The sequence below is a fragment of the Mizuhopecten yessoensis genome, unplaced genomic scaffold, assembly GCF_002113885.1.
Source record: "Mizuhopecten yessoensis strain PY_sf001 unplaced genomic scaffold, ASM211388v2 scaffold10891, whole genome shotgun sequence".
Classification (NCBI taxonomy): Eukaryota; Metazoa; Mollusca; class Bivalvia; order Pectinida; family Pectinidae; genus Mizuhopecten; species Mizuhopecten yessoensis.
In genome coordinates this window covers 521,027-536,646 of record NW_018408773.1, presented here as the reverse complement: position 1 = coordinate 536,646, position 15,620 = coordinate 521,027, and the positions used below count along the sequence as shown (strand labels likewise).

Genomic DNA, 15,620 nt, shown 5'->3' with positions numbered 1-15,620 from the left:
TCCTATCACTGAAGAGGTGTAAAATCATTCTTTAATGCATACCTGGGTACACTGTTTGTGTATAAAGTAAAAATTTGATAAAACCTATTTCATAGATATGTACTACCATGTTTTGGGGAGAAACACTTGATACATGTACATTCAAATGCCATCAAAGGTGATATAGCTATTACTAGTTCTGAAATTTATAAATGTATCTAGATTATAATTACTGGTAACAAACTACATGTAGTATTTTATTTGAGTGTTTTTTGAAGAAAGAAACAGTCTAATCCACTGATTTATGGACATGTATAGTATTATTATATTACTTCAATTGTGAAGAGTCCCAGTGAACTATAAAAATATTGTTGTATAATTAGATTTATATACAGGGTTTCCCACTTTTCATATATTAAAGTGTCAGAACAGTTCTGGTGAATGTTCTTGTACTTTGTCATATTTTAAGTGACTGGTAGGGTAGTACACTGAACAGCATTACTTATATACAGAAGATCTCACATCTGTTCATATTATACAGAATTATTCAAATTTTATAAAAATCACTTGGAGTGGGAACAAGTTTGAGATTATGTTTTTGCTCAACCAAAGCATGTATGGAAAAAAACAAAGGTAAACACAGTTTTTGTCCTCGTTAGATTACGTCATTATCAGACATCACAAGGAGTAATTTTGTATTATTACCCATTGTGATGTCATAACCATATAATGATGTATTGCATGTTACATATCATAAATTGATGCGATTGTATTATCATACTGTGTAACGGAGGATGTGATGTGCAAGTTATTTTGTGACTGATGTTGAAATAACAGGAGTTGTGTGGTTGTATGAGAAATTTTACATTTGCTGTATGTGAATTTATATAAACAAATAAAATTACATTATATCAAATTGTGCCTTGTTTCTTTGGACACTAGCTATTTGTGTCCCCGGATATGAAAGACATGTGTGTATCGTTAACTACCCACCATTGTCCGTCTGTTCATCCATAAAATCCAGTGTAAGGTCATCTCTAGTATCTTAAGTTGTGATCGGATTTCCATGAAACTTCAGAGGTTACATACTTAGAAAGCTTTTAAAAATATGTGTGCGTTTAAATGTTTTTTTTAATTTAGGTTAAGGTCACTTACTGTAAATAGAACTAAAACTAATACCTGTTCTCTCATTAAAAAAATATATTGCAATGTGTGCAATATTTCATAAAAGTGTTACAAATAATATTTATCAGATTGGAAGTTGTCCAGAAAGAAGTTCTTAACAGGGACTTGCCAATTTTCCCCCTTTTTGCCCCGCTCCTCAGCTCCCTGTGGGGTCAGCCACCACCATTTGTACAATTTTGAATCCCCACCACCTAGGGATGCTTCCAGTCAAATTTAGTTAAAAGACGACCATTATTGTGTCAGACAATCATGGCCATTTTTTGAATTCCAAAAATTAAAAGATGGCCTTTGATATAAATTATACCTCCTGATTCAGATTTCTAATGAACTCATATTAACAACTGGTTTGAAAACTTATACTGACAATCAGTTTAAAAAGGTTATGTTTTACCAATATGTGAAAGTCATGTAACTGTGTTGATAAAAATAAAGAACTCAAAACCCTGATTCTTAGAAACTCGTTTATTCCTCTCTTGCATAGTACAATGTACCTCTTTTACACAGGATCAAAATTCCTTGCAATTCAGAAAAAAAGGTCAACAAAATTAAATCGCAACAAAATCTCATAAAATTTTCATCGTCATCGAGCTTGGTTCCTTGTAAACCACTACAGGATGTGACCACCTGTATGTAGGAATACATTCACTACATATTATAGCATATTTCAGTAGAGTGTACAGTAGTCTGCATCAAAACCTAGTAATGTCTAAAGGGACTTTTTTTTACAGCAAATTTATTTTCTCTATACTCATGGTATGAAGAATGAAATTCTGTAAATACTGTCATGACAGAAATGTATTCTGAAGTACCAACCAAAGAAAATAATACTGCACAAACCAGATATTTAAAGCAAAGGAAAGGACTGTAGCCGACACTTGGTCATACAAACAAACTGTATTGACACATTAAACCAGTCCTATGGGAATATATGCTGAACTTTTCCATATAAATTGTCTTGATTCGATGACGATAATGATATAACAGAAACATGTTAAAAAATAAATCATGATCTGATATGTAGCTTACAGCAACAGTTTCGTTAAAATTCTGTTTCCAAAAAAAGAGATGAGCCACATTATCAGGAAAAAGTTCATTCACAACATGTCTTGGAATCGGCTCTTATTGTAATACATTTAATATATTTTCAAAGAATGAAACATAATATTAGTGAGATTAAGAAACCCTGATCCATGAAGGATTGTATCCACTTAATATCTCTATAACTTTCTAATGCTGCACAATTCATACATAAAAGGCTTCCTTTAGCACTCACAGCAATCAGTTAAAACAATGTGTGACCATACACGATCATCATGTCAACTTTTGACCAACAATGTAAAATACTTCAAGGACACTGACATACCTTCCCATTTACAACCACACAGACATGTATCTTCACCCAAATTACACACACACGCACACAAAACATTGGCGCCTCCTATCAACACAAATTACACACACACTCTGAGGAAAAATAGATGCCTTCTACAAACAAAAGAAAATGGAGGCCTAATACCCACAATGTTCACCAAACGCAGACACAGATAAGAAATATACACAGGGGTGGAATTAACTACTGGTCCACTGGCCCATGGTTTTCTGGGTGGACCAGTAGGTTTTTCAACAAGCTATCCCTCCGGGCCAGTAAATGTTTTGTAAATTTTCTAAAACATCAGCAAATTTGAAAATATTTCCCCAGACCCTCCTTTGGTGCTCAAACAGGACCTGTGCATTTTTACTTCAACTGGACCATTGGGCCAGTAACCTTTTTTGATTCCACCCTTTAATACTTACATCCACTTTGACAATTTGTATTTTCAGACGTTTTCCCATGCTCACATAAAACCTTTCTATGACAAGGAATCAACATGTTCACAGTAGACCTGCACCAAGAATATGTCATGTAAATACAACTTTTATAAATCATCTTTTACAGAAAGTTTAAATAAATGTGTATCTTAAAAAATCTACAAAATATCCAGATAAGTCTCCCCACACCTAAGCTGCAGTCTCAATCTAATAGAAATATATTTATTATAAATATATTGTTTAATCAAATAATACCATACATTAGTCTTTTACTATGTAAAATTTCTCTTAATAAAGCAATTAAGAAGGATAAAAGGAAAGTCGGATAAGTCTAAATGATGTTGCATTATAACGCTATTTTCTTTACAAAAAAAATCTGAAATTCATTTCAGTAAATCTTGGGCTTTTTTTCTCCAAAAGTATATCAAAAGCATTCTACTCCCGAGTTAGAATTTAGTCTTAGGTATATGATATTAAAGTTCCTCTTTCAGTCCTTTCCCAAATGAAACTGTTGCTTTTTCTTTGATGAACTTTTCGAAGTCGTCGGTCTCACGTTGGCGATCATATTGAATAGGGTTTTCCTTGTTGTTGGCAGGGGCCCAGTAGATCGTAGGGAAACCTCCAACACGGTACGCCTCTGGAGCCTCGTTTGCTGTTGCATCCATTTTGGCAATCACAAGATTCTTCTCATTCTTGAAACGCTTAGCAAGCTCGTTGTACTTGGGTGTGAGTGACTTACAGTGTCCACACCAGGGGGCGTACAGTTCGATGAGGACATCCTTGGTTGGGTCCATTACGATATCCTTAAAGGAGTTTCCTACCACCGTCACCACTGGACCCGACTGTTTCTTTGGCACTTTCTGTGATTTGATTATCTGCGGCAATTTTCCTGTAAATTCAAAACATTTACTTAGATAACTTATAACTGGCAGGATCTCTGTCTTATCTTAAATTTTCTTAAACAGCAGCTGAGAGTTGAACAGATTCTCCTACAGATTTAAGGCCAGCTTGTCAGGAATTACAACCAAGGCAGATTTCTGCTGCTAAATATTGATATTCTTATCTGCATGTCAAGATATATAATACAGCTTTTTCAAAACATTCAAAACAATCGAGCAAAAAAGATAGATGTCAACATTCTGATGTATGATCTATCATGAATTTCACTAAAGCGTGAACCATAAACAATGATCATTATAGATTCACTTCAGGTTTAAATGCTTGAGTAACTACCAAAACATGTTTAGGTTATTTCCCATATCTATATTTAGACCAAAACACCCAACCCACATTTCTGTTTTGAGGCATTATTTAATAAACCTGATCTTTTAAATTAACCTGCTCTTCTGTTGTATTTTGGACTCAAAGTTGACACTAAGCCCTGTTCAGATGTACCCGCTAAACAGTGATCAGTTGTACCTACTGACCTGTGGTCAAATACACTAGCTTGTGGTCAGTCACACCAACAAGCCAGCAGTCATGTGTTTTGTTTGTTCATGATGATTCTTTCTGTCTTCCTGCAACAACTACAGTCATCTGAAGGTCAAACCTACAATCCCGTGGTCACTACTCACCTGTGCGGAACTTGCCGAGGAACTCCTCCACGTCATCATCATCCCACTCATCCATGTCGTCCAACTTGTACCGACGATTCTTGCTGTCATAGCAACCAATGTTTAGTTCTTCCCCAGAATCTTCCAGACGGAACTCAGAAATAAGTCGCTTGTTGTCATCTTCGTCTGCCACCGCAAACAAGATCTCTTTGTTGGATGCAGCAACACCAGCTACACGATTCCGCCACAGCTGAGTAGCTATGGTAACACAGGTAAACATGGCATCAACAACTTTATGGTATCAACATGAGTAACCATAACATATCAATACTTATTAATGAACTTGTAAGTCACTCTTTTCCAAGCTTTCGGGCTTAGCCCTTAGTCAGGGACCAAATGTCACTGGACCTCTATGTCACATCCATCTTGACAAACATGTTGAATAACTATATCAATACTTAGCTATGTAGATATAATCAAGGACAAAGGGAAAACATTGACATAAACAGACTGAACTGGTGACGAAATGAAAATCAGTGAACTATGTATTAAACACCTGGTATTAAATGGTATTTGCAAAATATATTAATGCTGATTCAGAATGCTTGAAAAGACATTTAGTTTTCAACATCTTTGACCTGTGACTTTTGACAATGTTGATAAAACACCAGGCTCAAAGATCATCTCAAAACCGTCTCAAGTTTTTACTTAACCAATCACAAATTGAGTTATGAAAAGTTAAACCATACATGATTGGCTAAGCAAAAACTTAGGTCTAAGATTGCTTCATGATCCAGCGGTCCACTAATACATTTTCAGATTTAGTCATTCTAGATAAGATCTGTGATGTTTTAACACATGATTCATGTTACCATGAAAGTGTGTGTCACAGTCATTCATTAGAACAAATCATTTGTTATTCACCCCAGCCACATACAGACACTGTCATCCATGTCTCCTGGATCATTGAGAAATTTAATTGAATCATAATAAAATATTTAATTACTTTAGACCAGGAATGAAAGCCAACATCATATAGAGATCTATTTGAAAATTCTTCATAGCTCATTGGGCCTGGGGACTTAGAAATGTCATTATTCTAAAAGGTCAAGGTCATATATTTAACAACTTGAGAGCTCTTCATCCTGCAATCTTCAGGCAACATATCTCAATCAATTCTTTATGCTGAGTTGACACAACATATATATATAATTAGTGTATATTAACATAGTTCATTCACCATTAATACACATATACCTTCTCTGTGGTCGAAGCTCCAGTCTACAGCATAGAACACCAGACAGAGTGGGCGTCTATTCTTGAAGTGTTTCTCGCGTTCAGCCGTGTACTGTCCGACCAGCGGATGTTGGTGTTCCTGGATAAATTTCTGTACGTCCTCTGGAGTAGTACCATCAACCTGCCAATACAGACCAACATTAACTCATTCACCCCTACATATATCTAAACTGTCAGTCTGTCGATACAGACCAACATTAACTCATTCACCCCTACATATATCTAAACTGTCAGTCTGTCGATACAGACCAACATTAACTCATTCACCCCTACATATATCTAAACTGTCAGTCTGTCGATACAGACCAACATTAACTCATTCACCCCTACATATATCTAAACTGTCAGTCTGTCGATACAGACCAACATTAACTCATTCACCCCTACATATATCTAAACTGTCAGTCTGTCGATACAGACCAACATTAACTCATTCACCCCTACATATATCTAAACTGTCAGTCTGTCGATACAGACCAACATTAACTCATTCACCCCTACATATATCTAAACTGTCAGTCTGTCGATACAGACCAACATTAACTCATTCACCCCTACGTATATGTAAACTGTCAGTCTGTCGATACAGACCAACATTATTACACCGACATACGACATACTAGGGAGCACAACTTTACTGTCAAACACTGATACGCTGACATACTGTGGAGTTGATTATGTAGATTTGTCTTCCTGCCAATACAGTCCAACATTAATAAAATAATATTCCTCAATTCTTTATAAGAAATTCACCTTAAACTAGCTTGTTTACCTGGGAAAATTATAGGTTTCCTGAAAACTTTCCCTCCACCTATTACAAATTAACCTACTTAAGTTGTATCTTATCGAAAATAACCAATTCTCAACTGTATTTCTTGCATTCTCAAGTTTTGATGTTTTTGACTAAAGAGTCCCTGATTTACCTGCATAAATATAGAGGTTCTCAACATAGCATCAGTGCACAGCTAAAGGTAGTATGTATTGTATAAAGCTTCAGTACAGGATGTCTCACCATGTTGAAGATGTGCCACTTGGGTTCATACTTGGTGTAGAATTTCTCCGGAGTAAACACCACCACAGACTTAGGATTGACCTTGTAGCTGTTTCCCACATCCTTGGAAACAGAATGTCCAAAAGTGAAGTCCTCTCGCAGGTCATTAGCTGTTCAGAAAGTTACATTTCAGCTTTGATTTATGACCGAAGTACAGTTACAATGTATCACACAGCTTACAATATAGTATTAGTACTAATATCAAGTAGCTAAACCTGTAGCGTAACTAAATGTACTTAACAAGTAAGTACATATATTCAAGGTGATGCAACTTCTACTCCAATATTTATTTATGACAGATGAGACAGTTTCAATTCTGGATTGTGTTCAGATGAATATGTGGTAACACAAATCTGTGAGAAAGAGATATTGACCAAGACCAAGTTGAGGTCAATATAACTTTTCAGGTCCATATAACCACATATTCAATAAAATGAAAATCATGATCATTGATATATCAAATATGAAATGATCCAGTTTTTCGTCACTAAACAAGTTAGATAGTAAGAAAATTATTCAGAGAAAGTATACTGTATTTTGCAGACAAAATAGCGATCTTACAGTTGATGTGTAATCATAGAGCAAAATTGACCTGCTGTTTCTATAAAAGTAGCAACAAGTCAACATACAGATATATTGACTTGGACATGACCACCTTTAATCAATCAGTCTAAGAAATGTGTTTCTTATGTAATATTGTTTCCCGAGTACCTGCGTCCATGTAGACACGGAGAAGTGGATCAAACATGTTGTCAAAGAATCCCATGATGGTGACCTGGTCCTCCAGCATGTAGTGTTTCACCTCTTTTTTTGTGTGTTTGAGCTTTGACGCCTCACCCTGCTGCTTCATCATGTAATTGATGATTCCTGCAAATATAGCAAAACAGGGCTGACACTTTGATAAATTTTTAATTCAAATTGAATGCAAGCCTCGTTTCAGTTGCAAGCTTCATTTAAGTTAAACTCAAAACTAATCTAGTCTGTTCCAGTTTATCAAAAATTTAATCATCAGGGCTAGAAATTAATTTTAATACCACTGGTCTATCGGTGTGGCAGCTTCCAATTTTTACTAGTCAATGTGCAAATTTGGACTGGTCAATCGGGCCAGCAGTCTTTAGAACCACTAGTCCAGCTGGAGATTTCACAAGTCTCAGACTATTAAATTACCCTTATTGTCTAGCCCTGATCATTTAATTTCAATTTGATTTAATTTTAACTAAATTAATTTAATTGACTTCAATTAATTTCTACGTCTTTAGACTGTGTATCTTACCTGACACATCTCTTTCCCCATTGTAATCTGAGTCTCGTCCGTTCCTGAACATTTTCAAGGTTGGGTAGCCTGTCACATCGAATCGTGAAGCTAGCTCTTTTTCTTCTGTAGCATCCACTTTTCCTAGAAAGATAGGCTCATCTATGTCTGCCAGTCGCTTGGCTGCCTTCTCGTAGTCTGGAGCCAGCTTTTTGCAATGTCCACACCTGTAAACAAATTAAAACACACACAACATGAAATAGCATTTTAAAAACACCTATTTTACTTTCGATTTCTCAGGTGTTTTCAGTACGAATAAAATGCCAAAAAATCTTCATACCTCTTATCTTAATATACCAAACATGTTACAGTAAAAACTTTAAAGATTCAAGAGAAAATTTTCTGCTCCTAAGTATCTGTGAAAACCTCCAAGTTTGAAACATAAGAAACAAATCCTGTTTTACAGAGTCAAATACCCAGGTATGTTGTATTGATTTTGTTTGACAACTTCATCTATGAGACATCAAGTAACTTGCCACAAGACTGAGATTACAGTCTGCCGACGATCGACAACTGATCAACCCTCCCAACTTACACAATACCTTCTATGTGACCTTAGTAATCAGAATAAATTGACAGATTTATAACCAAAACAGTCATAGAAAGGAATTTAGTGTAAAACTTAGTTCTACCCAGAGTTGTCGCTCCTTCCACTCAATTACATTTCTTTCAGTTCCTAAAAGCAAGATTCTTGTCAAAACTTAAATTCTTAGCCCATGTTGTGAATACAAATAAAAAGTTTTCCTTTATGCTTTTACAGTAGGCATTGTTTTTCCATATACAATATGACTGATATAGAAGTTTTGATTTTGGTTGCTGAGTATTATAAATATGCAAAAGTCTATCAAATGAGTTAAGAATTGTGAAACTTGGTTGTCTTTCAGTCACACTCTCAAAATCTCAGAAACTAAATTAAGTGGAGAACAGACAAAAGATGTCCCAGAAAGATAGATACATTCTATATTGTTTCCCCTAATGCTATTCAATATACAAATCTTTCGGATTCAATCATGTTTTCTTACTGTTGTCTATTTTACTGTATTCTAATGACTCAATAGACATGAAAACACAAATAACTTCTTTGCTAAGTCTCTGAGGATGATGCTGGGGAGTTAATTACACAAAAGGTAACAGTGATCCTCACTATGGAGTAGCCCACCAATAAGTTCTCATGACTAGATACAAACAGTAGAATATTACTGAAAAGAAATATTCTATGTAATGACAGCTGAGTCACAGAGCTTAATTCATTCACCCCTGAAACTTCATAATGAACTATTCCAACCTTTGATCTGAAAGAGATCAAATGTGTGTCCAGGGTTAAATAAGTTAATAATGATATAGTTGGTAAGACCTTGGAATGGTTAGATGTGGATTTAGTGACAAAGTGATCCCTTACCATGGAGCATAGAACTCCAGCAATACAAGGTCAGCGCTGTCGATAAATTCCTGGAATGTATCCGTGGTAACAGTCACTACAGCTTCTGCAGGCGGCTTCCAGTCTGGTGAAGCCCTCTCCTTCATGTATTTCACTATACCTACAACACACAAGATATATATAGTCACACACAAGGTATATAATACGGTCACAGGTACATTACCTCACACACAGGCAGTTGGTTTTATTTAGGTCCAATTTCCCCATGGAAAATAATTTCATAAACCAAAAATTAATTAAATAGAAAAAAAATGTTTAAATGTAAATAAACTTTCGTAAAGAAATGATTGTAGTCTTTTAAATAGTTCTTTTGAATGACCTTCAAGTGAATTTCGCTTTCTGGATACATATGATGGAACTCTGTTCCAGAAACAGTAAAATAAGCACACAGGCTTTATCATATGACAAACTTACCTTCTTTTTCTCTTGGCCCCTCATATTCATTGACAACTCCTCCTTTGAAAAACTTAAGAGTGGGATATCCGGAAACATCAAATCTACAAAGTTAATGTACAACAATTACTTAAAATTCATAAATATCCAGATTGGCACATTCCAAAACTTTAATTTACATATGATATTTAAAATACATAACTGACAGTCAAATATCTAAAGTGGGACATTCCAAAACTTAAATTTACATAATTAACATACAGAATTGACGATCATATATCTTATAAAGTGGGACATTCCAAAACTTAAATCTAAAACTTTAATTGAAAATTTTAAATACAATAGTAACTGTCACATCCTCAGAAACAAAATAAACCAATCAACACCTGTTACGACATATTTCTGAACCCTTTTGCATTTATCCAGCCAGATAATTTCAACTAAATAATTTCATAAGATTTATGCGAAATACCTCTCCCCAAGCTCGGATTCCTGTGTGGCATCAACTTTGGCTAGTACAACTGGCGGTGTATGTTGAGACAGTTGTTCGGCAGCAGCCGCATATTCAGGCTCCAATTGTTTACAATGGCCACACCTACAATAGCCATGCAATACAGTTTAACAACACATAGTAATTGATTTTTTTATGAGCATTGTTCAGTTTTAGATAATTTGATATTAAAACAACAACAAAAACTGTTAGTTGTCTATCACAAGTATTTATAACATCATATGAAAAGTTGATGTGACATCATTTAATTGCTATTATGTGATTCATATGCATGAAAAACTTTTACAAATTAAAAAGGAATGTATGTTTGAATGGGTCAAATGTGTACTTAATGATATTGTGTTTACATCCATACATGTTCAGAGTAATGTGGTTATGCTTAGATATTTACCAAGGAGCGTAAAACTCCACCAAAACAGTATCATGGGCTGCTATAGTGTCATCAAAGTTTTCAGTTGTTAACACCAGAACACTATTTCCTCCTCCATTCTCAACATCTGTGAACAATCAATATAAAGTCAACCAATGAGATTAGTCCTTTTGTACGTGGCATTAAACTCCAGCTATGCATAATGATATTTATATATATAGGAAAGTGTCGTTACTTATTTTAAACTTTTACTTTCATCTGTCAACACATTTTCTTAACAACATTTTCAATCTAATTCTGTGATCCATCATGATCAACAAAATTGAAAAAAAAAGAGAATTATTTTGGACTCATTTTTTCCAAAAAAGACTGATATATACATATATGTCATTATAAAAAAAAAAAAAAAAATATTTATAGATCCTAGGGTGGGGGTCATGTAACAATATCACTGCTACTTTTTCAATGGATTCACATACAGACCTTTTGATATGGAGTCGAAATACACATTTGGCCATTCATTGTTTCACATGTATGTTAATATAAAGTACTCTAGCATTTCTTATTTCTCATTCTGCATGGTGATTGGATGGTAAACCACTCCAGACAAATGACACTGTACACATTTAATCTGAGATCTTTGTGAGAATTCTAATATAAGCTCGAGTTTTCTCTCTATCTGTCAAAACGTCTTAGTCTGGTGTCAGGGTCAGATAAAACTCGGGTTTATAATCAGCACTGAAAATAATGTCACAAAATGTGAACAAAAATGTTTTGCAATTTGGTGACATAGGCAAATAAACAACATGCGTATTATTATCTATGCCGATTCCATTTTTATTTATAACAAAATCACTAATCACTATTTCGATGCTTCGCTCATGTTTCGTATTATTAAACTAACATTGCCTCATCATATTGTCAACGACAGGAGCCTAGCTCCCGAGTCCCGGTAACTGAAGTCAATGGGGGGGGGGGGGGGGGGTTCTAATGGAACGAATCAAATTACATGTATCGTCAGAATGTGACAATCTTTTGAAAATATACCTTCGTCCTCATCCTCATCCTCGTCGTCGTCTTCTGCTCTTGTAGCAAATAACAACGATGCAACGATGAGCAGAACGAGATATCTTTTGATTTCCATCTTCGGTCTCCACTAGCACACGATTCAGTAGTAAACATGGGCCGAACAACTTTGCCGACTGAAAACCGGAAAAGTATCCGCAATAATGTAGTTCTCATATCCATTCATTATGTTGTCTGTTTACAGCTAAATGGTATTTTCAATTAATTCTGTCTATTATCATTAGCCAACATTCTACTAAATATTTACATTCGCGCGGTATACACCCATTTTATTTATTTACTTGGTAGCTCTGTGTATGAATACATGACAGGAAATCAGTAGCCAATCAAACTGTGACAAGTTTTGAAGCTCCCGCAAAAATACTTCCGACACGTCGAAAAATTGTTAGATGCCCCGCCCACTCAATATAGATGATCCAATATAGAAAATAGCGTTTGTTTTCCTTACAAGAAACGTTTAATTACTCAAAATGTACAATATCATTTGAAAGCAATAGGAACATCATATATTTATAGTAGATATGAAAGAGATAATAAAATGAAGGCGGTGGCGTGCATGATGAAATTATACGTGGAATTCGACAAGGACGTCCCCTTTCCTCTTATGTTAACGACAATAATTTCTCAATAATTATGAAAAAAACATTTTGCAGAAGATATCAAAGCACGGAACTAGATTGCTATCTATCTCCGTGGTCACAGTTATGTATTTAAAATGCAATTACATTCCGCATAAAGATGTTCACTTTTGTCTTTTATTTTTTTAAACATATTTTATTATATACAATGGGAGTTGGGCACAAGAGAGAGAGAGAGATTAGTTGGTAAACATTGTTGGTAAACATTGTTAGTATCTAGAATAAATTGCTGCGTCTGTTTGGCTATTAGGATGTTTTCTTGATATGACAATTCACTATTACCGTATAGTAGTAGCTGCAAGTTAAGTGGAATGAAATCATTCAATTCGCGGTAGAGTTTAATTATCTGATCCGCATAGTTATTACAAGTAAAAAAAGAAGTAATTTGTATCTTCGATAGGATGTCCACACTGACAGTGCTGAGAATCTATTAAATTAGCATGAAATAAGTGATTGTTTAAGGTACTAGAGTTATTTCTCAATCTGGTGTGTAAAATATTACTTTTTCGATCACCAAGGAGATAATATATAGCCTTCTAATGTATTTAGCCTGCGATGACTATCTTTAAAAGCTGTATATGAAACGCTGTGTCTTATATTAAGGTCTAACTGGTTCCAGAGTCGGATTGTGGGAGGGAAAAAAGACAAATGTTAATTGAAGTTATGTATTACGTATACAGTAACTTTCAGCAATACGGAGGTTATAGTGTGTGTTTTCTGAAACTGTAGGAGGAAGTAAAGAGGTAAGATAGTTTCAAAATACAATGATTCTCTACTTGAGTAAGATGATAACCCGGTGATAATCCTTACAGCCTCAAGCTGAAGTTTTTCTAATTTGTTTGCGTCACCGACAGTGCACCCATCCCATACCTCACAACAGTATTCTAATAGAGGAAGAATGTACGATCTATAAATTTTACTAAAAGTTCTTCTACTCAAAATAAATTTCAATTTACGTAAAACGCTTCACTGTTTCGATACCTTTATACAAATATTTTCAATATGGGTACTCCATTTACAATTTGCACCCAAAATTACTCCAATGTGCCTATGATTGTCAACAAAATCAACACTAACGTTATTAAATTTTAAATCGAACATACTCAAGTTCAAAGTTAGAAACAGTAAAGCTTTCGTTTTTGCAGGGTTGAATTTAACCAGCCAAAGAGGTATGGCGGAAAACTGCCCGTATTTCCCTAAGTCGGCATTTATGAAAACGGGGGAAAAAATTAAGGAGTAAAACATTTCGTGTAGCAAAAATGCATACAAAAGACACAAAACCAATTGAATATGAATTTTTAAACTGCTGAGAAATTAGGTATTGCTAATATGATACTGCAAATATAGCCATATACACTATATCTATGAAAGTGATGGGGTTTCCCGGAGTTAAAATGATACTTTCAACACTTTCCTATCCGAGGACCAACTTTTGAATACACTTTTTGTGACCGTGATGTAATATGCAAAAACAAATCGTATTACGGAAAAGTGGTACTCCTTTGGGAAAGTGCTCAAAATAATGAAAAACAGGGGTGATCAAGTTTCTCTAAACTGCGACCGGTGTTTCTCGGGTTAAATAAGCTTGAAATTGCCAATGTGTAACGCAGTTTACTTGCGACTAGAAAATAAACGATGCAGGTTCGAATCCTCATTCAGTTAAAAAAATTTTTTTTTAAATATTTAGGCATGTGATCATTTTCCTTAATAAGGCAATGATGGTTTTAATTAAATCGATGGAAGATTTTGTTTACATTTTGATAACATACCTATTGATTATCAGTTTTGTTAGTAATAATTTCTTTACTATTTAGTGCGACATACTTATATCGAAGCATGTCAACACATCCCTGTACACGTGTACAGTACAGCTACGCTTTGTAGGTAAGACACTGTTTTTGATGAAATTTATGAATTGTTTTACCCTCCAACTGGCAATAGTAATTATATAAAGTGCTTAAACACCAACAAATAATGCCGAAATACCAAATATGTGGTCTGTTTACAATAATCTATTCTTAGACACGGGATTCCGATATTACCTGAGGACACGTCATAGCAGTACACGGTTGGATGCGCGCACTAGCGTAAGATAGCTTTGAGGAAATAGGCATAGAAACCCGCCATATCTCTTTCAGCCAAATTTTGAATTTTTGCCAAATCATTATTTATCTTAGTTTCGATAATCTGGGGAGATGCATCAGAACAAAATACAGATGTATCGTCAGCAAATAATTTAGTTAAGCTTTCAAGATTATCAGATATATCATTGATATATAAAATATAAAATAAAGGGCCTAGTACTGAGCCTTTAGGTACTCCAGCATTAATAGCTTTAATAGAAGACTTATCATTACCAATAAAACTTGCTGTCGTCTATTACATTACATAATTACTTAACCAGGCTAATAACTTTCCCGATATACCAGTACTAGCTAGTTTCACTTTCAGTCCCTTGTGCCACACACGATCGAATGCTTTAGATATATCACAAAAAACTAAACAGGTAGGATATCTTTTTTCTAAAATTTCGCATACAGTGTGATAAATTTCTATCATTTGATGAACAGTAGAGTGACGAGGTTGAAATCCAGATTGGAATTTATATATAAATGAATTATCTTACAAATAGTTGTTTAAATATTTTACAATCAATAGTTCAAAAACTTTACCAATTGTGCTAAGTAATACTATTGGTCTATAATTAGCAGATTCATGTTTAGATAAGATATCGAGTTCGAGAGGTTATCGGTCGAGAATAAAATAAGAAATAGAAGAAAAAAAGCAGACGTTCTTACCATTTTTTTTCAAATCCTCTAAACTTTGTATCAAGATAGAGGCTGATTCTCCTTCTTCTTATGGTACATGGGCTCCATCAGTTGTGATGTTTATGCCATCGGGGGTACTAACACAGAGGCGTGAAAAGGGGGGTTATTTACAGTGATAAGTTGGGGTTTTTTGTGATTTTTTGTGCAATGTATAGATAAAAGATAAAAGTT

General features: G+C 34.7%; 1 protein-coding gene across 1 annotated transcript; it reads right to left on the bottom strand.

Moving 5' to 3' along the window:
• Positions 1 to 1,611: 1,611 nt before the first annotated feature.
• On the bottom strand, positions 1,612 to 12,121 carry LOC110463363 (protein disulfide-isomerase A4-like). Its single transcript, XM_021517889.1, has 11 exons — positions 11,945 to 12,121; positions 10,919 to 11,024; positions 10,489 to 10,611; positions 10,038 to 10,120; positions 9,585 to 9,723; positions 8,147 to 8,352; positions 7,585 to 7,740; positions 6,835 to 6,983; positions 5,784 to 5,943; positions 4,548 to 4,784; positions 1,612 to 3,862 (listed from the first exon to the last, which is right to left on the bottom strand). Exons 1-11 carry the CDS (start codon positions 12,039 to 12,041, stop codon positions 3,447 to 3,449), a joined length of 1,872 nt encoding a protein of 623 aa, XP_021373564.1. The 5' UTR covers positions 12,042 to 12,121; the 3' UTR covers positions 1,612 to 3,446.
• Between the last annotated feature and the right edge of the window lie 3,499 nt (positions 12,122 to 15,620).

Bases quoted from the DNA above. Each gene is read 5' to 3' on its own strand.
- LOC110463363 (XM_021517889.1), bottom strand. From the start codon at position 12,041: ATGGAAATCAAAAGATATCTCGTTCTGCTCATCGTTGCATCGTTGTTA. The intron at 10,612-10,918 runs GTAAATATCTAA...TGGCTATTGTAG, and splicing joins GTGGAGTTTTACGCTCCTTG to GTGTGGCCATTGTAAACAAT. The intron at 4,785-5,783 runs GTATATGTGTAT...GTGTTACCATAG, and splicing joins GAGCTTCGACCACAGAGAAG to CTACTCAGCTGTGGCGGAAT.